We start from the raw sequence: 24,815 nt of genomic DNA, 5'->3' as shown, positions 1-24,815 counted from the left end.
CCAATCTGACCTTTGTTACACAGAAGATACATCTGGTAAAACAATGAATGGACTTAAGCTTGTACAGCATTTCTATTTCTAGTCATCTGACTTCTCGACGCTCTTTTACACCGCAGGCCGACACCTACCAGCTCGCACACTGACAGCAGTGGTTGTGCTTTGCAAAGTGACCATCAGAAGTAACTAATCCCATTCAAACACATTGGTACGCCACTGATGAAGCAGTGAAAGCCACTTGGGCTTAAGAGTCTTGCCCAAGGACTCAGGACATGTAGTGCCATTTTAACTTTTTCATCAGACATTACCGGTACTCTTGATCAGTAGGCTACCTATAATACAAGTTGTGCACGACAGCGGTGTGAAAATGGTCTTCTCGCATCCTAACGACGGACTACAGTCGCATGCGCAGAATGTACCCGTTCGATTGAGCCGATGCCACACGCCCTCCTGCATCATTATGTGAAGTTTTGGAAAATCATACACCAAAAAACTGTCTTTGCCATTCACACTGTTTTATCCGTTGTTCCCTCTGACCGTGTGTCTCTGCTGCAGGGTCCCCCAGGATGTCCACGCCGATGAAGCACCAGAACAAGACTGAATCAGACATCTCCAACCTCAAGACGATGCCCAAGGGCCTCTCGGCTAGCCTCCCAGACCTGGACTCTGAGTCCTGGATCGAAGTGAAGAAGAGGCCCAGACCCTCCCCGGCCAGACCGAAGGCCAGCGCAGAAAAGGTGAAATGCAGGGCGTCTCACTCGTGGTCACTGGTGACCACTGAAGCCTTGTGAACGTTGCTTTAAAGTCATAGCATAATGTCATCAAATTTCATAAACTGCTGAAAATGAAATTCCCTTTGATGAAATCTTTCCCTTTTTAGGTGAGATGTCAGGGAGGGATTTCCCAGATTTGGTCCTTTTATGTGACTGTGATATCAGTTATATAACCATTGACAACCTGCTTCTAGTCTGTTTCATATGATGCAGATTCAATATCAAGCTTATAGCTGTACACGTCTTTTCTGACTCTTATGTTGGACTTTTTACCATTTCTGTAACATGACTGAAGAAGTTCAACTCAAAGTGTCCACATTTAAACTGGAGTAGATTAATGTCGAACAAAAGAAAATCATTGACCTGATCTTCACAGACAAAAACAAGTGAATCATTTAGTGGTCACTTGTTGAAGTCCTGTTGGCATCCATTCCTTCTTTTTATACTGACGATTTCCTTCTCCTCCTGTGTCCGTGTTAAATAAAAATGAAGGCCCCCTCGTTGCAGCACCAGAAGGAAAAGGACGAATCTGTTCGCTCCCCAGTCCCTAAGTCGGGCCCCTCGCCTTCCCCCGCTACCCCGGGAAACAAGGTGAGTGAGGATGATGAGACCCGTCTTACTTTGAATGGAAGGAGAAAAGTGTCTGTGCTCTTTTTAGACAGCAGCTACTGAGTCAACTGTTTTCATTGGCTCATAGCTGTGACCAGCAGACAAACCTAATACCTTTCTAATCATCAATCGATAAAAGCCGCATGTTTGTACATACGAGAAGTCAGAAACAGATTGTACTTGATGCATTTGAAGAGCTCATTGATAATTATTGTTGAAGCAATTATGGCTATTTTTTGTCGTTTTGTGTTTCTCTTAAAAATATGTCACACCTTTGACTGCATGCTTAGTCTTAATACTTTTTAACTTCAAGTCAGATACATCATCAGGGAACGCTTTCTAACGTTTTTCTTGAATGTTTCGTCGACTCTCTCTGATCAGGGTGGAGCAGAGCCCGACGAGCCGGAGGAGCTCGACTTCATGTTCGACGAGGAGATGGAGCAGATGGACGGGCGGCGGAACACCTTCACGGATTGGTCGGACGAGGAAACGGACGGCGAGATCGACGACCACGACGTCAACAAGATCCTGATCGTGACGCAGACGCCGCCCTACCTGAGGAAGCACCCAGGGGGCGACCGCACGGGACACCACACATCACGCTCGAAGCTGAGCAGCGAGCTGGTCAAAGTGATCAACGACGGGCTCTTCTACTATGAACAGGACCTGTGGGATGACACGTACGAGCCGGAGTACGCCACCATCAAGGTGAGGGCATTTGTCAGGGTTCATCTTCGGATGATTATCCGTCGTGTTAAGGTTCTGCTTGAATAGAAATTGCTGCTGATGTCGCAGCACACCCAAACACACCTCCCTGTAAAGCACCCTGCTGCCCGGCCTGCGTCCTTTTCTCTTACTCTCTGCAGTAGATGAACAGATTAGGTGGCTGTTACTGTGGTTCTCAAAAAATAGCATCCAAAGAGTTCACCTTTAGCTTCCATTTATTTTAAATATCTGGAGTGTATTAAAAAAGGCCATCTTGTGCCTGTCAGTAAAGTTCAGAGTAAAATCTCTTTTCCTCTGTAGGGAGAAATCACAGCTGAAGATTCAGGTCATGTTGTTCCACTGACAAAGACCTCACCTTACTTTAAACATGTATAAACTAAAAGAAAGCACCTTGATCCACATTGGACCTTCTGTCCTTTAGAGCAGCAGGAGCCATCTTGCTTTTTACTGTGAAACTTTTTTTAGTGGTTACAGCTCTGGGTCCGTGACTGCACACATTTGTAAGCTGGTGATTCATTTAGGAAGGATCAATATAAAATAAAGACATTCTACTTAAACCAATGCACACAATAACTCAGCTGGAAGCTGGCTGATAATCTTTAATGAGTTGATTTCTCAAGGTCTATGGTTTAGCAACTATCAAAAACAAATCGAAGACAATCAAATAAATGTTTGCTAGCAAAGGTTTCTGTAACACCCTCAGTGTGATCGTCTGTATGGGCTGTCCTCGCTCCGCACTCTCTTGTTGTTTTAATAAAAAAAAAAAAAGAAGACTGAAACAAGGACTCGAGCAGAGTTTCAAGCTCACATTAGTCTGGAAATGAATCTACTCTATGTAACTCTTCTAACAACTTCCACATCAGCTGGGGCTCTGACACTGGAGCTGTTTCTCAGACCAGCTGGTGTTTGAGTTGGTTCTTCAGTTAGAGTTGTTTCTGGATATGGGAACACAGTTTGTTTTGTTTTTTGTTGTCCATTGTAGCATTGTTGGCTTCATTGTGAGACCTTCACGTGCTCACCAGCACACATCCAGCTGTGTGTGGAACAGAGCGGGCTTCTTTTTTTCTTTTTTCTTTTTTATAAATAAACCCCACACGCACAGCCTCGGCCTGAGGGGTCGAAGTGACGGGCTGCAGGGGGAGACAAAGATGGACGCTCACAGATCTGAAGAGACTTGGAAGAGTGTGAGTCATTAAGCGATGGTCTTTAGGAATTAACCAAGCATAGTGAGCGTTTAACTCCACACTGTGTTTGGAGTTGATGTAGCTGCTGCTGTTGTAGGAGGAGCGGGAGCTGTTTTGTTATCAGAAGGTGGTCGCTGGTAGAATATTCAGGGTTTGTTGTGTTGATGTAAGCCAGCTGGTCGGTGTGTCGTTGTCACAACAGCAAAGGAGACGTCAACATGAGGGTGAAAAAAGTCTTTCTGGCAGCCATGTTTTGTTGCTGCATCTCAATCTCCAGATTGCTGCAGATAAGGTCTGTTGTTTTTATTCCAGGGGACTTTTACTGTCTTTTTACTGCTCATGTATTAACTGAACTTACATTCATTACTCTGTGGCGGGTTTCATTGCTTTTAACTAAACACTCTGCCTTATTCTCAGCACATTTTGACATGTTCACAGGTAGCTCGTGTCGACACTCTCGCTCCCTTTTTTTTTTTTTTCTAAGTTGAGCCGTCTCTGTCCTCATATTGACGCCTCTGTTTCTCCCGTTTACAGCAAGAGGTGGAGAACTTCAAGAAGGTCCACCTGATCAGCCGTGAAGAGTTTGACTGTCTGACCCCTGAACCCCCTGTGGACCCTAACCAGGAAGTCCCCCCAGGTCCCCCTCGACCCCAGCAAAGTAAGGACACAAAAACACTGAGATCAGGCTCTTGAAGTTTTTGTACATCAAACTTTTTGATCCTCTTGTTTTTTTTGTTTTTTTTTTATATCAGCTCTCTGATATTAAAAAAGAAATCCTCTGCTGCAGTTTGATACATTTTACTTCTCTAAACTTTATTCCTATGACAGAATTCTCAGAAATATTATACAAGTTAAAAAAACAACTATTGTAGTAAAGGTAAACACTGAGAATGAAGAGGGTTTTTCTTATATTTCCCTTCATCAATTAATATTTCTATACCTTCATACCTACCTCAGCTCTGTCCAACACCTCGTGTTATTTAAAACTGATTGCCTGAGAGAAGTAGTGAAACCAACAAGCAGCATGGTGTTCTGCTCACATGACAACACTTTGACTTCTCATCTTTATTCATCATCAGCTGAGGAACTTGAGCCTCCGTGTGCACGCTTAGAAACAATGATGCTGTTAGAGCAGAGTGATAATGTGGCCTGTGTTGGGGGTATTTTTATTTTTTACTTTGTGTGCCTTTTTTGAAGTCTCCGGGACCATTTTTTTCTTCTTCTCCTCTAAAAACTCCCGTCTGGTCTTCAGTCCCCACAGACGCTCTGGCGAACAAACTCTTCGGTGCTCCCGAGCCGTCATCGATAGCTCGCTCGCTCCCAACTACCGTGCCTGACTCGCCCAACTACCGCAGTGCCCGGACGCCCCGCACGCCTCGCACCCCTCACCGGAAGGACCCCACCATGACGCCGCGCTTCTACCCGGTGGTGAAGGAAAGTCGGCCTGTCGATGCCAAGGTGAGACTGTCTGCTGTGAGACCTAAAAAGACATTTTGATGGGAAATGTTCTTCTTTTGTGATTCTATCTATACCTTGTTTTAATAAAGTTTACATTTGAAGTATCACGCTAACGTTCTCTGTTACCCATCAGACGCCCAGAAAGAGGAAGACTCGACACAGCTCAAATCCCCCCATGGAGTGTCACGTGGGCTGGGTGATGGACTCCAGAGAGCATCGATCACGCACGGCCTCCGTCAGGTGAGAGTCGCCGCTCTGCATTGCTTTCGGGTTGATGTTTTTATTTGGTTTCTCCTCTCATTGTTCATCGATATGAAGTGTTGTCTGTGAGTTTGACTTCTGTGAATAAAGAAGAACATGGGCTCTGTGTTCCCTCTCAGCTCAAACGCCAGCCCTTCAGAGGGCACTCCTGTCCTCGGAAACATCGGCTGCACACCTCAGTCCCTCCCTAAGTTCCAGCACCCGTCACACGAGCTGCTCAAGGAGAACGGCTTCACGCAACACGTTTACCACAAGTACCGCCGACGCTGCCTAAACGGTACGCCCCCCGTTTCCTTGTCTTTTTTTTAATCACTTATGTCTGTTGATCGTAGTGCTTTCCCGATTTAAGACTGCAGTATCATTTTAATGTTTTCTTTATAATTACCCTGTTGCCCTTTCAACCAACCACAGAGAGGAAGCGGCTAGGAATTGGCCAATCGCAGGAGATGAACACGCTCTTCCGCTTCTGGTCGTTTTTCCTGCGCGATCACTTTAACAGGAAGATGTACGAAGAGTTCCGACAGCTCGTGGTCGAGGACGGGAAAGAAGGATACAGGTAAGAGCCTGGATGGTAGAGTACCCGTTTAGATTATTTCCATGGGAACATCTCCAGTGTTTTTTAGAGTCAGTCCTAATTATTCACTATTGTACTGTGTTCCTCAGTGCTTCATTCTGTGGTTCTTCAACGTGTTTCTGTTGCAGGTACGGTCTGGAGTGCCTGTTCAGGTACTACAGCTACGGTCTAGAGAGGAAGTTCAGGCCAGACATCTTTAAGGACTTCCAGGAGGAGACCATGAAAGACTACGAGGCTGGTGAGAAAACGGCTCAGATGATACTTATTACTTATCTCAGCTCTGAGAAATGTTTACATGTCATCTCTCCCCCTCCCCCCCAGGTCAACTTTATGGACTTGAGAAGTTCTGGGCCTACCTCAAATACTCCAAAGCTAAGACTCTGGAGATTGATCCCAAACTCCAGGAGTACCTGAGCAAGTTTAAACGTCTGGAAGATTTCAGAATTGATGTGAGTACGAAATCATTGAAGTTTGTTAATGAGTGTTTCTCTCCATCGCACGTCTTCCAAGGTGTTCTCATAGTTTAGAAAAGCATTTTTTATTTTTTCTATTTAACTTTGAAATCATCTAATCTGTTCGTTTTTTTTTAATTGTGTTTTGTGCTTGCAGCCCCCGATGGAGGAAGGAGGTCGCAGGAGACACTCATCCAGCGGGGACGGTCGTCGCCGGCATCCCTCTCAGCCCTCGAGCCGGCCCCACAGCCAGGCCAGCTCCGGCCCCAGCCCGGCCCCCCTCGCAGCCAAGGATGACGCCAAACCCACCAGCCAGAAAGCCCTCGCCCCAGCCGCTGACCCCGCACCAGATGCCAAGACACTAAAGTAACTCAACAAACATGCAGACCAACACGGATCGACTCAACCACATCTGCAGTTGCTGGCTCTCTCTGCAGCAGGAGGGGGAGGGGGGCGTCCCGCTCGTTATCAAAGCATGAAAAAAAAAATAATAAATTCCCCAACACTTTTGATTTAGAAATGATGAAGACGAATAATTAAGGTTTATCAATAAGTTAATATTTTTTTCTTTTTTGGAAAAAAAAGAAGACATTTTTGTCTTAATGAGGCAAAGAGCAGAAGAGGTGTCAAACACTTTTTATTTTTACAAATCATCTCAGTTCACCCAGTGGACCATTAAGTGATGATTTACTCTCCTTTTTATTTTTATTTTTAAATTTTCATGTCGACCCCCCCCCCCCCCCCGTCTGTCACTTTGACCGCCCCCCCCACCACCCCACCCCGTTTGATCGTCACTGTTCTGCTGGCTGAAAGATTCTCGCCTCCCCGCCCAGATCTCAGTTCTATGATTATCATTTTTTTCAGCATGTGGTGCGTTTAAAGACCTGAAAATAGTTTGAAGAACACTGAGCTTCTGAAAGTCTGACCTGGAGGTCGAGCTGCTCCTGACATCCAACCGGACCAAAGCGGTTTGAAACGGGCGACTGGCATTTCCAACCTCGGAGCCCTCAGTGCTCTCAGTTATGGGGCTGAAAATTGAAAATATTTGATTTGCTGGACTTTGAGGGGGAGAACAATAAAGAGCCAAATGAAAAAAAGATATAGGAAAAAAAAAAAAAGACTCGTACACACCCCTCAGTACGGACACGCTGATTGAAAGTTGCCTTATTTTAATGGTTTTACTGCTTCTAACTTGTGCCGCCACCTTCTTGTCCAGTGTACAGCATCGAGGTCACACATATATCTGCGCTCCATGCCCAGCGGGGGGCACTAAGTGGTGATCTGTCTGCCAAACTGCCCCCTCCAAATCCCCTCACTCTCTCTGTCACCCTTTCTGAACTGTCTTCCAAGTGTCATCAGTCTGTTACAAGTCCTGTAATTCTTCCCTGTTTTTTGCAAGTCGTGGCTTTTCGTGCTGAAACACATCACGTTTTGATGAAGTTTGTCGTCCCCCCCCTCCCCCCCGGGAAAAAAAAAAAAAAAGACAAAACTTAAGTTCATTCAGGAAGGGAGAATCCCCCCCTGATGATCTCCCTTTTGGGGCTTCCTGGCTTTCTCTCTCCCCTCTGTTTGAAAAGCTGCATCCATCCGTTCATCCATCCGTTCCACATCCATCCATCAGTTGACGACAGTGGAGATCAGGACTGGAACCATCACTCTGGATTACTTGAAGCGTCGTTCTCAATTGTGGGTGCTCTGGGTGGAGACGCCGGCGAGGAGCAGACATTTGGCCTTTCGACTTCACCGTTAAACTGAAGATGTGTTTGGAGGCCCAGGCTGACCGAGCCACCTCTTCCTGTTTCACACACACATCAGTAACAGGCATGGTGTGGTCGCACGCAGGTACGGATGTAGCAGCGTGAGCAAGCTCAACACAAAAACATAAATACAGCTGGATTTCATGCCTCTTGGCTGGATTGTTTGTTTCCACTCTTTCCCGTTCAAATGTCCTTCTGTCAACCATGCGGATGATTGATTTTTACCATTCTGATGATATCAAACAGAAGTGATTCCTTTTCCTCCACTGACGTTAATGTGAATTTGACAGATGAAGAGACATGATTACAGCTCCCTGCTACTTTTTTTTTGTTTATAGACCAGATTATATATTTGCCTTACATGTCTATGTACTCTAACTTTTTTTTTTTAATGATCTCATGATTATCTTTAAATGCTTTTAATTTCAATTTGCAGTGTTTCTAGCATTGTTGTTGTTACAATGGAGGGTAGGTTTATGTCAGGCTGTTTGGAAAAACCTCTGTGGATTTCAGAAACAGGGAACACGATTCACAACACAAAAGGGAAAGTCGACATCAGGGCGTCAAAACACATCTGTGTTTCACTTTGAAATCACAGCTCAATTTCTCATTTTTTGTTTTCCAAAAACCTTTTTTTTCTTTTTTTCCCAAGAGCAACATTTCCAACAAACTCTTGACATTGACTGAAACTTTAGTTACATCCTCAAGATTTTCTGTTGACACTACAACTGCAAATCTAAGAATGCATAGAAAAGATGATTTGGTGTTCACAATGTTAAAAACAAGTCTTAATACACAATCAGAGGTCCAGATGAAATAATCCACTACTTTCTGTTGTCATACTAGGATGTTTGTTGCCTCTGAGTGATGAGTTTTACTGTGAAATAGCACAGTCACATGACATGAAGCCTGACAGTTTTTTGAGATGAAACTGTTTTTTTTCCTCCCGTTTTCTGTAAAAAAAAAAAAAAAGAAAGTTCTGTTGGTTGATGTTCCAGCAGAGTGTCCTGTCAGTGTCCTGTCAGTTTTTCTCTATATCCAGAATAGTTGGAAACATGAAAATGCAAAGCTGTACTTGTTTTCTGTTATGTTCTGTTGGTTTATCTTCAGGGAGATTTGGATCATTAACAGAGGCTAACCTGATGATGCATCAAACATGTTTACTGGAGGATTAAAGATGGAAAAACAAGAGCTACAATATATCCAGAAAAGAAAACAACTTGTTCATTTCCCAAAAACCAGCGAAGCCTTTGAATGGGTGAGCTGTTTTGTGTGTGCGTGTGGCGCTGCAGATACGGCAGGCTACCTCGACGGGGCCTTCTTCCTGTGACAGTCACATGATCCCTCCCTCTAATGTGATCACAACCTGTCACTGGACGTATGGAGGTTTCAGGTGTTTTGGGAGTTTTCAGCCTTCTCTATCAGCAAAGAACTGCTGCTAGCTGTCCAAACAAACTCTGGGGGGGCGTCGCAGTCTCCGTTTGTCAGTTTAACACGGACTTGGCCAGCAAGCCGGACACCGGAGCGACGAGTGATGGATGGAAAACGGAGGGAGGAGCCTAAAATGTCAAGAGGACGTAAAACGGAGAAAGATCCCTGCTGGGGTTTGTGATGTTATGTAGAGGAAAATGGCTGGTTATGATGTCTAGAGACTGGAAAAAAAGGACACAATTCCATAAAGCCATATGAATAAGATATAACTGTATATGAACCATTACAATAGTTCATTGCATTACAATATCCTAGGCTTGTCATGAGGAAAAAAAGATGAAAATGAGGAAAAAAGGAACAAAAAAAATATATAAAATGGAAAAATGTAAAATACTTGAATGAGATCTTGTATTATAACATTTAATATTCATAATATCTGCTTTGTAGGCTGATGTGATTCGCTATTAGTGTTATTTGTAATTTGTAGTAATTATGCTTTTCCTTAATAAAGAAAAAAACCACAAAACGGACAAAAAAACCTCAAACAACGACTTGTGTGATTATTTCTGTTTTGTGTGTGAAATAACTGTACCTCTGGTTCTCAGATGTGTTCAGGTAAAGGAGACAATGGAGCCGTTTACATGTAGCAGAAAGTGTAGATAAAGGCATTCAAATGTCTTCTTAGATTTGTGTCCAAACAAAAGATTTAACTGCATGTTTATTGTTCAAATGTTTTTTTTATTATTGAACTGTCCAGTCGCAGAATTATATCAATCACAGTCGGACAATTCTTCCTCAACATTCATGTCTTATTATAAGACACCCTCAGAGGCCTCCTCAAATAGATGCTTGCATACATTCACTCAGAAGTGGAAGTGTCTCTTCTGAATGAGAAGTAGCAGTTTAGTTTTTGAAGTGCTGTTACTCCACGTAGAATACAAAACGGTTAAAGAATTATGACAACAAAAAGGACTCCTCGAATGTTAAAGCTTGGATTAAGAAACATGTTATTTAGTGTTTATCACATTCCACATCTGTAGGATATTGTAGATGATCAACATCTGCATCATACATATTCATTTACACATGTAAAATTATTCAGCTGTGGCTGTGCTATTAAGAATTGTCAGAAGCTGTAAAGCATTAATTCCCTCTCTCGCCCAAATCCCACAATATTTCAGACGCTACAAATGCGCCCTTCCATTCTTTTTACCTTCACCATTCACCAATTGTTACAACACACAGAGTCCTTATCCTGGAATTTGATTTGCCTAAAATCTTAAATAAAATTATCTAAAAAAATAAAATCCCTTTTCAGGAAAAATAATTGGAAACGAGAAATAAATTCATCCGAACACCGAGTAAATGTTACCAGCCACAGACTTTCGATATATCAGGAGTTCATATGTGAAGGTCAAATTTAGATTCAACTTCGCTTCCATAAACGTCACACTAACAAAGGCCACACGATATAAGGTGTTACAGGAGAATATCATTACACTAATTGTGTATATGATCCTCCATGAACCCGATGATGAGCTCAGTAAAACCCGGGTCACAGCGAGATGAAATGGGGGGGAAACGTGGTTAAAAAGAACCACAGCGGCAGACGCCAAACGAACCAACAACTCAATGAAATCTCAATGTTTTAAAGTGCAACAAGATGTGGATCTAAAATATTCAAACTGGGAAACTCTTTCAGACATTCTCAGTCAGAAACATGGTCTGGATTAAAATATTAAAAGTCATTGACGATTGAACACAAACTGATCCCAGACATGAGGAGGTGTGGGCCTGTTGTCAAAGGTCCTCACTGGCCCTTCTTGGGTGTGTCAGGGATGCTCTCGTTCAGAGGGGTGAGGCTGGTGAGGAGGGTGTGGCGCTCATACTGCTTGGTCTGCCTGAATTTGTTGTCGGTGCCATGAAGCCGATCCAACACGCCAAAGACCCCGAAACACTGGTTGAACCTGAGACCAGGAAGGAGTGTGAGCCCAATGTTTTAGTGAACTTTGCTTTATGGACAAACTAGAATGTCTAAATATGGTAATCACAGTTTTAAAAAAAACAAGACCACATTTTCTCTTACTCCTCAATAGAATCCCATTTATATTTGAGATTATTTTTATTTGGAATTTTTTGCATTGTCTGTGTAGACAGATAGATAGATACTTTATTGATCCCGAGGGAAATTCAAGTGTAACACATTTGTAATAATCTGCACCAATAAAAGTCTCCCATCACATTCACTATTTTCTGTGAGTAACATGAGAAATGATTAAATTTTTTTTTTAAAAATTAGTTCAAATGAATGAAATACATTTTTACATTTTTAAATACGTTTTTATCAGAGGCTGAAAGCCAGAGATGAATGAAATGTTGTTTTTAGTCTTTTTGTGATTTCTGTCCAGCATTATATTTACCATTTTGTAAAATAGTTGTTCTTGAAGATGAATTGTTTTGCAACTATTTATTTTATATTGAATATGTTTAATGTATACATGAAATGACTTATCCCATTAGGCTTGGCCAGTTCATTTGTACAAGACCATTCAAAGTGCTCGGCAAAAGACATCAAAAGCATCATAGCTATTTTACTGTGCACATGGTCCTTAGAGTAAGAGGAGAACATGTACTGAATTACATCAAACTTACAAAAAAATCTATATCTAATAAGGTTTTAATAAACTGATACTTTCCTGGGGTGTTTTGAATAAAAGACTGGTTGAACACAAACTCCATTATATCCAATTAAAAACACATTTTGGTGGAGTGGACAGAGATACTCACTTTAGGTGGTGGAAGTCGTGGAACTCGGGCGAGGGCAGGAAGGGAAGGTGGTATCCACAGTGGGAGATGGTTGTGCTGACATAAGCCAGGCAGTACCACATGGAGGTGGTGGAGATGTGAGAGCCCAGGATCACTGGACCCATCACCACTGGAAGCATGTTGGAGATCTAACAGCAAAGAGGAGAATCACATCAGGCTTGCATGGACAAAGGAAAACATGTAGAGGAACTGTAGGTTTATAGTTATTGTTCTCTTCAACAAAAGACTTGTGGACTGAATCAATTCCATATTGTGACACCTCAAACAAAACCTCACCACATGCTCCAGAGGATGTGCATAGGTGGAGACGATTCCGATGGGAGCGGTCCACTCGTGGTGCTGTTTGTGGAAATGCTTATAGAGGCTGGGACTGTGGAACAGCCTGAGAGAAAAAAAGACGAGGGTCAAATAAAAACAACATGATGCAGTCATTCATAGATACGTTTTAGTTTTACAACATTGATTCTGGTGGAAATAGGCCTTCATATCATAAAAGACTATAGTCTACAGCTTTGTTTTTAACCTTATGGTCTTTTCTGACCATGTTAAAATAAATCTTTATAATTAATGTATGAACTGTATTAACATTTCTATATATTCCTACTCCCTCCACAAGATGGCTGTAATGTGTAGATTTCAGTTTCCAATTAAAAACTGCAGCTGAAGAAGCACTTTCGTCTTATTTTAAGAAAAGAGAAACCTTGCATACCTTGCATAGTGAAAAAGAATTTCCCCCCCGGGGACAATAAAGCAAAGTCATTTTCCCCTGCCACAGAAAAAAAAAGCAGGCGTGTTTAGGCTTACCTGTGTGAATAGTAAAACATAATTTCCTCCAAGATGGAGAAGAAGGCCAGCTCCATCAGGGCCCGGTGAAAGGTGGGCAGCTCAGGACCGCAGGGGTTTCCCGTCAGGCTCATCAGGTAGTAAACGGCCACCACCATGGGCCCCGAGATGAACACTTGGTTGAACATGACAGTCCTCACTGCATTGCTCAGTTTAGCTGGATCCACCTGGATGATAAGGTTGGGGATAAGCAGGAGTCATAACATTGTTGACTTCAAAGACACGTCTTTATTGAATGTATTAAAATCATACAGTGATTTCAGAGTTCCTCCAGGTGAAGCTGAGATATGAACTTCCCAGGAATGGTCCAGACATTATTGTGATGCTGAAGCATAAAAGTGATATCTACTCCTCGACTATGTAATCTGAGCTTTACTTACACTTTATGATTTCCATGTAAAAATTTTTATAGTATATAGCTTTTTCTAAAAAATTTTAATCACAATATTAAAAAGAACATAGGAGTCAGATTCAGCTTTATTGTCTAGGTATGTTTACACATCGAAGTAATTTGACTTCCATCGACTTTGCTCTGTTTCATTGTTTATGACCAAGAGTACACAGTTATTCTTGGACACGGGGCTTTGCTATCTCAGCTCAAAGTGATGGACCAACAAGACAAGCAGCAGATTAGATCATCATTGGTAGTATAAAGATTTATTGTGTCTGACATAAGATCATGGGCATAACACAAGGACAATGTTATTTCACTGCTTAAAGGTCATACACGTTTCTATGTGCATATGTGCTTTACTGATATCCTGTAATCTAACACTGAGCTGAGAGATCTCGGTTCCTTCAGTGAGCTTGAACTTCTTGTTCACTGTGTCCTCTTCAATAACCTCAAAAGGATCAATAATGTGATTGCATACTGAGAGGGACCTTCTAACCCCAGTTATCAGTAATGTGAGTGTTTATCTCTCTGCTGTCCATCAACTCGAGTTTATCAGACACATGGAGAGGACTTTGGTCAGACGGACAGGCGGACACGTCAGATCAGACTGAGCAACATCATGCATGTGTGAGCTGGTATCCACAAACACACATCAGTAACATGTTGAGCCCTGCAGACACTGCAGGTCCTGCCCCCAAAAGTCCCTAGACCGTTGGAAAGTGGATAACCCTTAGCAGGGTTGTTTATCGGGGTAGATTATCTATTACAGAGCTACACTTTTACCCGATTCACAGTTACACTAAAACTACATTTATATCTAGAGGTTGATAACTGTTGTGAGTACAGTTACTTCACCAGTATTGTCATGTGCTTGTAAAGGTACATTTATGCTACATTGCATGGAAGTGATGTTTCAATTCAGTCAAAGAAGCTTTGTGTAAACCTCGCAGGTAAGAGATCAGTTCATACAAAACACCAAACAAATATTCCTTATTTTGATCTCAACAAAGGCTGCAAATAATGACAGAATTGAGGTTAAAATGGGCCATTAAGTGATGAATGAGTATATCTGTATCAATCAATTTCTTTATTTGTATTGTGTCAATTCATAACAAAAAGCAGGTAAATGACCTTACTCTTTATCTGTTAACATGACAAAAGAGCAGGTAAACAGACCGTGCTCGCTGTTATGTTACAAAAAGCAGGTAGAAGCCCTTATGTATCATTATCTAAAGGAGCAGATGTTGAGATGAGGTGGTAGAAGTTCCCAAACATTTGCTGATACTAACTTTGGCATAAAAAAAATAAAAAAAAGACTAAATGGAAATTAAAATCTAGAATTGAGCTTTTCTAAATCACATACCGGGTTGTTCTTGTCCACCTGGATACGGTATCGAGTGATGAAGGAGGGTTTACCGGTGGTGTCCACCAGCAACAGCAGACCGTTGGACACGGCGAATGCCAGTGTGGGGAGCAACATGGTCCCTGTGGAGGATAAACAAGACTGCTATTACGATGTAATAACTGATTCAAAATTGTTGACAGGGTTTTTAATTAAGGTCTACAGGCCTTTAGTTTTTTTCTTTTCTTTTTTTTTACTGCTGACTAGATTTATGTGAGAAGAATGACACTACAACAGATTTTTTTTTATCACACTTTGTACGACTTGTTGCATGACTTTAATTTTTATTGATAGATAACAACATAATTTGGAAAAATGCCCAAACTGTTTCCTGCACCACCCTGTTATTTTGTCTTGTAATATCATTTTGGATTGGCAGCAGATAACAAACTACTTTAATAAGCTTGTATGACAGTAACAATATGGCTGCATCATAAAATTGATTAAGTCAACACCGGAGGTAATGAATTGAGAATTGCTCTCAATGCTACAGAAACTGGAGAGGTCTTATGATGCAGATAGCAGCCAAAATACTCTTTTGTGCAGCCACACAATTCTGAAATCAAAGTCTTGTTTGTATCGCATGAAAAATTAAGTCTGATTTAAAACAACACTGAATATTTGACTGTACTACACTGAAGAGTTCCTCGAGCTGTGGTGGGCAGTCGGTTAAATAAGAAAGGAAAGGAAAGGTTTGAGACTTCCAGTTTAGAAATCTATATGTGTTACACAATACAAAGTGTGTTTAGTACATTCCACAGTTGTGTTAGTACATTCCATCCCTTATCATGTAGGAATCAGATCACTGTGCTTGATTTAGCCTGAGAAAGAGCGCTCTAAGATGAACTGTCAATAACTACGTTTGTTGTTAAATTTGACCATTGATAGACAACAGTCCAGTTTTTATTTCTTACCCATGTAGAACAGAGCAGCATTGTGGCCCTCGAACATCACATACAGCTTCATCCACATGGTTTGCCAGAAATCTCCAGAAGACCCCCAAAATCTCTGAAGGTGCCTGGAGAAAAAAATGATTGACTCATGTCAATCTCACAAACGTGCCCCCTCGAGAAATTCTTAAAAAAAATCAAAAGTCATTAAACCAATTAATAACCTAATAAGGCCTAACTAAACTGAATATAGCTTTTTACTCCTATCATCAAACTGAACACTCAGTAAATATCCAAACACACCCCGATCAACAGATTGTCCAAAACAAATTCCCCAGTGAACATGACACCCTGGATAAATGCCTTAACATGTCAGGCTATGCCCATTGTGTGTCATAACATGGAATCATAGATCATTGTTTTGTCCTCTAGCTTTAACTTTAGGTGCAGCATTGACTGACTTTAGTCAAGCACAACAGGTCAAGCCTTACCCAAAAATTTCCCAATGATAATTTCAGCGAATAGAGAATGTGTTCAACCTGTTTACACAGATACAAAGCCATCTTTAAGCAGCAATGTAATTGGCCAGGCTTGTTTGTTGTTTTTGTATTCTCAAGTTTTGTATTTCACATATCAGAGACTCAGATCCCAAAATGATAATAATATTTTTTAATCATTAGCATATTATTTCAGGCTACTGATTCAAGGTTCTGTGTTTGTTTGTTTGTTTTAATAGTGGGTGGTAGACATGACCTGAATAGACTAGAATTTAAACCTGATCAGACCCTTTGTTTGTTATCTTGCTTCACCGGTCAGTTTACATTGTATTGTTGAAATAACCATTGATACTACTATCCTATCGTCTGTGTCCTTTAATGTTCATTTAATGATGAGCATTTGCTTTGTTGTGTGTTAAATCTGTATCTTCTATGGACCAACCATGTCAGTGAGTTGCCGAAAGCGGCCAAGAATAAGATTCCAGATCCGATGACAACCGCAGCTTTCTTCACCGAGTCCCAGAGCCCTTCAGAACCCTCCTGGGTAAAAAAACAACAACAAAAAACAACACAAACTGTGTATGAAAATCTCTGTTACTGTGAAGACGCTGTGCAATCTCATGATTTTTTTCTAAATACGCATTTCCCACAGAAACATCTCATGAGAAATGTCTTTTTACGTCTATTTAGCTCTGAATGGCTCATGTGTTGATCAGAGGCGTCCAGCACAATGAAACTGCATTGATATGATAAAGCATGAAGGGGAAAGTAAGAACGAAGAGCAGAATGAATGAGGCAGCAGAAAAACAGAAAAGCCTCTGAATCTTTTTCTGTCATTCTCAGGCAAACTCATTGTTGGAGAACAATTAAAAAAAATTAGACTGGAATGTGTCAGTCTCAAACAAATTCTTAAAAATAATTACTGAAATAGATTGAAAGGAACGACTTGTATGGCTGTTTGTAGGCTGGAGGTCTGGACTCATTTGTGAATGTGAATTTGGCATATTGGTAGGCAGCTTTGCTCGGTAGCTATAGACAGCCATGTATTATGGGCTTGTTCAACATAAAACAGAAGATCAGCATTAAGCTGCAACAATTATTCAATCGTAGGAAATTGATAAATATTTTTTTCTCTTTCATGAGATTTCTTAGCAAAAACTGTTTGTTAGAGCTGAGTATATGCTGTGTCCCAAACTTCCCACATTTTGCAGACTCAACGGTTTATTAAGGAATCCTGGAAATAATCAGCAGGTCTATCAGCAACAAAAAAATAGTTGTTACTTTCAGCTCTTGTTTTTTTTACATGATTTAGTTGTGTACATCACCTACCATTCAGTTTGTTGAATAATCAAAGAATATTGATTATCCCATAACAGAAAAAATGGCTGTGATTGGGTTGACCAGAAGCCAGGCGGATTGAATTTTGTCAGAGCGAGGAGGTGAATGTCATTTTATATTGAATCCCTTTATTTTTTTTACTCCATTTGTCTTGTTCTAAAGTTAGTATGCTTCTATAATCACTGAATGAATATACTTTGATCTATAATGATTCAAAGCTCAAGCTTGGATTTGGATATGAAGCTCTAGTGTCATTTCTGTTGACACCACAAGGCATGTTGTTTTATTGCAATGATGTTCAGACATGCAGGACTGATAAGACAGTAAACTACAGTCAGATTAAAAGCTAATCGTACATCTTTGTGGTATAATATGTGTCGTAAAAAAGTATGTATTTGGACTGACTTAGAGGGCTGCATGAGAATCATTTAAATGATTCAAATCATTGAACACAACGAACAGATACAAAAGTGTCCAAGCTTAGTCCACTGCATTTAGGGAAAGGGCTAAGTGTGAGGCAGCCACACTGAGAGGAAACTGGATCAGTTCACTCAGCGGGAATTAAATCCAGGGATTGATGTCACATTCACCAAACCTTCTAAAAATGCCAGATTTTACCCGGGCTGACCCTCTGCAACACCATGGCAACAGAGGGAACAATGTGGGACAAATGTCACGCTGCTCTCAGGACTCAGCACTTTTTTGGATCAAAATAATTTTCACACCATCAAACTATCAGAGCTCAGGAGAAAACACACCAAAGTATCCAAATAAATCTATTTTTTCTGACTATATCTTACTAATCTGTTTCTCTTGAAACAGATTTCTGCAATACAATACAATACACTATAGTCTACTTTATTCCCTTTGTCACGCCAACATGAACAGTTACTTTACTTCTGCTCATTAAAATCCCTCTCATCATGTCTGATGCTCATTTGCATAATATATAGTCGTAATCCTTCCTCTGTTCCCTGCACGCTTTAAAAATGTGCGTGATTACACAAAAATGTAACCTGTCAGGTCAGTCTTGTCCATGAGAACAATACGCAACCAGGACGATTCGCATTGAAAGCCAATGCCAAAACAAAGACGTCAGGTTTATAGGATCATGGGCGAAACAAGTCCAAGCACAGCCCAACAGGTTTACAGGTTATTTTAGGTTCATGAATCAAACACGTTTTAAGTAAGAGGGTTGATCCATGCAGTTGTTCTGAAGACATCATGTGCCAATCTCTGCTGATATACTTATTTAAAATTTCATGCCCCCCCAAAAAAACATTTGAGTCTGTGTTTACGAGAAAGTTGTTGGGATGAAGATATTTCAAATTCTCCAGAGAAGTTGAAAATCATCCCAGTGATTTATAAGAGGACCCAAGGATCTTAGGTGCGATGGCAAGTCACCAGCAGGCATTTTCAATGTCTATACAAAGATATTGTGTATTTACACACACACACACACACACACACACACACACACACACACACACACACACACACACACACACAGGATAAATGATAAAGCATAGTGTGTGTGTGTGTGTGTGTGTGTGTGTGTCTACCCTGTACTATTTAATTATGGTCGCGTGTGTGTGGTTGTTCTTACTTGTCTGCTGCGTGCTGTGGCAGCTCCACTTGCGTCTGTAAAAACAAAACAAAAACAAAGTTGGTGACTGAAGCCATTTTCACTTCTTCAGGATTTAATTCATGCAAATCAATTCATTGATTTAATTGGATTTTAGAACAGTAAAGAACATATTTGAACTAAAAACAAAAACAGATTTTGTGTTATGAGAATCATTGTTTGCTCATTTTAACAGACTGATAGCCTGGCTCTAGCTAGTTTGCAAAATAAAAACTGCTGTTTTTGTTATCATATGCATGAAGATCAAGTTTAAAGTTTTACAAAGTTTAGGACAATTACTCAAATTTCTCACAAAGAAGGCTCACAAAGACACACAAGTTGTAACTTTTGGTAACAAACAAATACAAATCTGCCTCAATTTTTCAAAGGGGGATTTATCATAAGATGGGTTGTACTGAAATAGTCTAAAGTTCCTGAACCTTTGATTTCCACAGCAAAATAATCATCACAGTGCTGTGAAGACAAGAGCAAAATTTACAGCTGCAGGATTATTTATAATCCTATTGCTTTTTGTAGTGAGCACTTTTTCAGTTGAATATTTAGGGATAAAAATCTGACCTACATCAACTGTGTCTCTGACTTTGTAGAGGGTTAGGTGAAAGAAAACAATGAACAAAGGGGGGATGTACACTATATATCTCCTCATGTATTAATAGATCGGTGGATAGAAGGATAACCCATATCAGACATGGCACAAAGAAGAGTATTTCTAAAGGTCTTGCTGTAAAACTCCTTCCATCATAGGAAAATAAAATGGTTATTTTGTAAGTAGTATAGCAACAACAAACTTCAACAAAGCAAAGTAAAATACATCAATTTAGATGTTTCATGTAATTTTTAAACTGAAATGAAAAAGTATAATTAAAAACTTAATCACTGCATAGTGAAAGAAATAATTCGGGCAGTCACATTAAGTGTTGATATACAGTTATTATTAGGATATAATTAAGAAGTAACTTTTGTATGTAGATAGACAAGCACTAAGCATCTACGCTTCCTTCCAGTGAAAATGATTTGTTTTGAGGTTGTTGTTTCAGTCATACGGGTTTAAATCAAACTACATATTTATCAGCGTGTAAACAGTTCAATAAATCTCGGACTCACCGCTGACTCTCGTCTCGGCCGTCATGTCTTCTCGCGACTTTCCTTGCTTTGTCGGCGCTGCTGACTTGTGGACACGCACATGAACTGGTGGTGTATTTACAACACAGAACGACTTCTGATTGGATGATTTTGTCGTCAGCTGACCATGGACTCGAGCCGTATCCGGAAGTAGCAGTTGCTGTGGTCTAATGTGAGGATGTTGTTTTTCTCTCCACATGTATCCAGGTGAAGGTTCAAACGGAGCGTGAGAGTGGTCTCTGGTGGTTTTACAAGACTTGATAGAGGGGGTAAAGAACATCTGGGTCATAAATTAACTTATAATACGTTGGACCATCCATCCAGAAAATAAATAGCCGACTGATGTCCAGGTTTTGATACTCTCTTTTAAACAATGACGTTTTTAAACTCTAAAGATAAGATAATAGCTCCAAGGAAAAATCGCAATAATGAATAAATGTACTTTTAAAAAAAAATTCATTTGAAGTTGAATTCTTGGTTGTGCTGTAAACTCCTTTTACCCTTGTTATTATTATTTGCTGTCAATTGCGAATATCTGTGTTCCAACCATATAGCTTATGACTATCAGTCAACACTTTTAGAAAACTAGGAAAACTGTATTTTTCCAACCCTTAAGGTTTATTTTTGGAAGAATTGATCTTATTAAAGAGAAATTTATGAACAAATCAAAACCAACAATGGCTTCTGAAATAAAGAAAATAATGTTTCTACAACAGCAGGGTAGCGCACTTTTTAGTAAACATTATCATTCATATTATTTATAAAGCGCCTTTCAGGACACACAAGGACACAGTACAACAAAACAATTACTACAAAAGAAAGTCAATAATGTGTTGGTCATGACATAAATGTAAATGGACTCTGATAAAGCCATCAAACAAGAGTAAAAAGGCCATAAAATAAAGTAAACAAAATATCTACCAGAAAAAAAAATCCATGAATCAACAACCTATATTCATGATTTAAATTGTATCTTGGACAGCACATTACAGCAGTATTTACCATATTGATATGTTGGCCATTTCTCTGATATCACACTTGCTCAAATGCTGTCATCATTTTGGCTTGCCGAAAGGCATCTTTCAGAATGTAGTTATAATGATATACAACTGAAAATACATTAGAGATCAAAAGACTAGAGGGACATAGTTAAAATGTAAAATTATAACAACAAACACAATCAGGAAAGAACAGAGATCTCACACTCTCCCATTAAGGCTTATTCAGCTCCCAAGGTAAACCCTTAGGGGAACAATGTTCATCTAGTTCATGTTTCTTATCAGGGAATTTGCATGAAGCTGTTTTATGCTGTCTCTTATGCATGATCTTTTAAACAAACAAATTGTAGTGTGCTTGAATGCATACACGCAAACACACACACACACACACACACACACACACATTCAACTTAAGAGCAATTTATTGCAGAATTGATTTTTATATATACATATATACATTTTAAGAAATCTGTGCGTCTGTTATGTTCTCGAGGAGTGCATCCCCTGCAAACATCCCTTACTCCTTCTTGTATGGCAACTTTTATTGAAATCCAGTACAAGTTGAAAATGTTTTTTTATGTGTTTTCTTTGCTGCTTTACAGGAAACTGTTCCAGGGTCTAGATGTGAGTACGGCTCCATCTTATCAGCTCAGTGCTCTTCATTTGCCTCCCTGCCAAGGTAATAGACAAAGTCCATCAAAAATAGCCACTCTGATAGTCGTAAGTTCTTTAACATTGGTTAACCAAGTTGTTTCAAAACAGGGGCCACTGACCTTAAAGACTAGGACTGTGTCTGAAACCACATACCTTTTATACTTACATACTCAAACTGTACTACTGCATATTAACCAGATGTTAAGTATTCCATTTGAACCACACTAACATGACGCTGCAAACCATTATATGAATCTCACAAATGTGCTGTCTGAACAATGCTCAATAAGCCATCACCAAGCTAGCTTGACCGACTGGCTATATACAGAATTTAACAACGTATACATTAATTGAACAGCTCTGCAGTTGGATATGATTGGTAACGTGTTTTAAATGGGTTAATTTTATATCGCTTGTTGGCTTGCTGCTGAGCCAATGGACAGTCTGAGGAGCTGCAATTCATTGTGGGACCATTGAGTGGGATGAGAATGCTCCCGTAAAACGACTGGTTGCAATTGAAGGAAAGATGAATGCAGCCAAGTACAGAGACATCCTGGAAGAAAACCTCTTCCAGAGTGCTCAGGACAGCCTGAGCACTCTGGACTGGGCTGGGCTGAAGGTTCACCTTCCAACAAGACAATGACCCCAAGCACAGAGGTACAGTAACAAAGGAGTGACTTCGGAACAACTCTGTGACCATGCTTGACTGGCCCAGCCAGAGCCCTGACCTAAACCCGATTGAGCATCTCTGGAGAGAGCTGAAAATGACTGTCCACCAACATTCACCATCCAACCTGACAGAACTGGAGAGCATCTGCAAATCCAAGTGTGAAAAACTTGTTGCATCATTCCCAAGAAGACTCATGGCTGTACTAGCTCAAAAGGGTGCTTCTTCTCGATACTGAGCAAAGAGTCTGAATACTTATGACCATGTGATATTTCAGTTTTTCTTTTTTTAATAAATTTGCATTTCTATTTTTTTCCTAATAAGATGGGTAGCTGTGTGTACAATAATGAGAAATAAAATGAATGTTTTTGATTTTAGCAAATGGCTGCAATGAAACAAAGAGTGAAAAATTTAAAGGGCCCTGATTACTTTGCGTACCCACTGTATGCTAGCACTATCTGCCTTTAGCTAATGAATTAACAGATATGTTGATTTATAAGAAAATAAGTCCAATGTCTCTTTTTAAAATCACCTCTTTTAGCCACAATAGCCCCTTTTTCACAGAAGGTCCTGGAAACTCTTAGTTCAAGGGGCTTTTATTTTCAAGGAAGTAAAAGGTTCTTCATAATTTAACTAAGGTTTTTAGACTGATAGAGGTTTTTTTAGACTGATTTTTAGACTCAGACTGATCAAGTAATGATACCCCTCATGCATTTGATTATAATTTTTCCAAAATGCAGAACTGTCATCGTTCTTTTGGCTAAATTATTACGTGACATGGTGACATGGTGCTACAGTGATAAAGCCGCAAAAATTTGGATTGACTCAACATAAACTGATCGTGTGTTTTATTGTAATAGTGGAAAAATATCACCTCGTATGACAGTGTAGCTGAATGTTGTGTATTTTGGAAAAAAGTGGAGCTCTACGGCACAAAGGAATAGACAATGTTTTATTTTGATTTTATCAAAATGCTGCAAAGGGAAATGCATTCACTTTCTGCAGCGTTACATAATGACAGAAGTGACGACTTAAAGCAGAAAACACTTGTTGTCCCCTGCCTTTCCCTCATTAGTGATTGCCCCTGCAGCTATCACTTAACTCCCCCTGACCCTGATAACCTGCAGGCCTTTCTGCTGCTGCAACGTGAGGCTCTACAGTCACTAATTATTATCGAGCAGTCGACTCAGTCTACCAGAATCATTATAACTAGCCTGACTTTGAACAGTGGGGAGTGGATTAGAGCTGGAAACCCCCTTCAGTAAAGGGGATGGAGTGGAAATATTTCGTAATTCATTTATGAAATAACACTATATGAGAAACATTATTGATTTTTTTTTGTATTAAATGTGGATTTTTGAAACATTTAATGACACATGCTGCAAAATTACATGAAATCTACTAAAGTAAATCACATCAAAGAATCTTTGAAAACTCTCCATTTTGTGAAAGACTTGTTTTGTCATTCCCTTCCAACAACAAATCATAACAGGTGTTGCACAGCTTATATCTTCATTACCACAGTATCAGCAAAGGATGAATGACTGAATGTTATGTCTGTACACAGATATATACTTAGGTTAAGGTTTTTTATTAACATCAAACTCTGCATGACCAAGTTTAATCCTTGAATAGGATAACTGCATATTTATTTGATTACAGTGACAAACTAGATCCGTTTTAATATTTACCTTTGACTCTGATTGTAATTTTCAAAATGTGTACTGGTGGCAGTGAAAGAGAACATGGTTTTATTTTAAAATGACTTAAAAAATAAAGTTTACGTGTTCCATGTACCAAACATTGGTTGAAAAAAGCAGATCAGAGATATATAGCTGATATAATTTAATATCTAATTTTACCCCCCAAAAAAGATACAGACTAAAAATGACAAGAGCTCTTTGGTAAGTATTAGAGAAGAACATTGTGAGTACATGGTCTTTCATTTTATCTCACTGTTCAGGTCTGACCTTTGGTGTTCAGCATTAGTCACTACATCGTCAGGAGTTTGTGGATTTTGACACGTTTTTTTTCAATGACACACTGAGGGTGGGAACTCTAGACTTTTTTTTCTTTGTCATTTGGATACTTCTATGTGGGATTAAATGACCGCAAACATTTTATAAATGAATAATTAAAATGATTATTATTAGGTTTAAAACACATTTTTAAAGTAATGTTAACTGTGCTTCACGTTAAGAGAAAAAGTTGCACGTCTCTTTTAGATTGTCTGTTAGACAATTGTCTGTCAGTCCCATTGGTCCTCTCAAACAACAGTTCAGTAGCACAAATAACTTTTGGTTTTAATTACATAACT

The 24,815-nt window shown here is 40.0% G+C and overlaps 2 protein-coding genes across 3 annotated transcripts in view; one reads left to right on the top strand and one right to left on the bottom strand.

Moving 5' to 3' along the window:
- Positions 1-6,767, top strand: part of larp1 (La ribonucleoprotein 1, translational regulator) — a 44,774-nt gene extending 38,007 nt beyond the window's left edge. For both annotated transcript variants that reach the window (XM_079355648.1, XM_079355647.1), the window contains 11 exons: positions 553-734; positions 1,263-1,361; positions 1,761-2,087; positions 3,824-3,947; positions 4,542-4,747; positions 4,881-4,987; positions 5,128-5,285; positions 5,420-5,564; positions 5,711-5,820; positions 5,904-6,031; positions 6,192-6,767. In XM_079355648.1, coding sequence (XP_079211774.1) covers positions 553-734; positions 1,263-1,361; positions 1,761-2,087; positions 3,824-3,947; positions 4,542-4,747; positions 4,881-4,987; positions 5,128-5,285; positions 5,420-5,564; positions 5,711-5,820; positions 5,904-6,031; positions 6,192-6,404 — 1,799 coding nt within the window. In that variant the 3' untranslated portion in view covers positions 6,405-6,767. The remainder of the gene's footprint in view (positions 1-552; positions 735-1,262; positions 1,362-1,760; positions 2,088-3,823; positions 3,948-4,541; positions 4,748-4,880; positions 4,988-5,127; positions 5,286-5,419; positions 5,565-5,710; positions 5,821-5,903; positions 6,032-6,191) is intronic.
- Positions 6,768-9,927: 3,160 nt separating this feature from the next.
- On the bottom strand, positions 9,928-20,243 carry faxdc2 (fatty acid hydroxylase domain containing 2). Its single transcript, XM_079355306.1, has 9 exons — positions 20,162-20,243; positions 19,019-19,053; positions 16,517-16,614; positions 15,602-15,705; positions 14,649-14,770; positions 12,853-13,058; positions 12,325-12,430; positions 12,010-12,176; positions 9,928-11,189 (listed from the first exon to the last, which is right to left on the bottom strand). Exons 1-9 carry the CDS (start codon positions 20,184-20,186, stop codon positions 11,033-11,035), a joined length of 1,020 nt encoding a protein of 339 aa, XP_079211432.1. The 5' UTR covers positions 20,187-20,243; the 3' UTR covers positions 9,928-11,032.
- Positions 20,244-24,815: the final 4,572 nt, after the last annotated feature.

Source organism: Symphodus melops, assembly GCF_947650265.1.
Source record: "Symphodus melops genome assembly, chromosome: 11".
NCBI lineage: Eukaryota > Metazoa > Chordata > Actinopteri > Labriformes > Labridae > Symphodus > Symphodus melops.
This window is presented reverse-complemented; position numbering and strand designations above follow the sequence as displayed.

What these genes read in the sequence shown, in the direction of transcription:
- faxdc2 (XM_079355306.1), bottom strand. Translation starts at nt 20,186, where the DNA reads ATGACGGCCGAGACGAGAGTCAGCG. An exon ending in AGGTGGACAAGAACAACCCG is followed by an intron (nt 13,059 to 14,648) that starts GTATGTGATTTA and finishes CTTATCATCCAG; the next exon opens with GTGGATCCAGCTAAACTGAG. An exon ending in CACGACTTCCACCACCTAAA is followed by an intron (nt 11,190 to 12,009) that starts GTGAGTATCTCT and finishes TCCTGGTCTCAG; the next exon opens with GTTCAACCAGTGTTTCGGGG.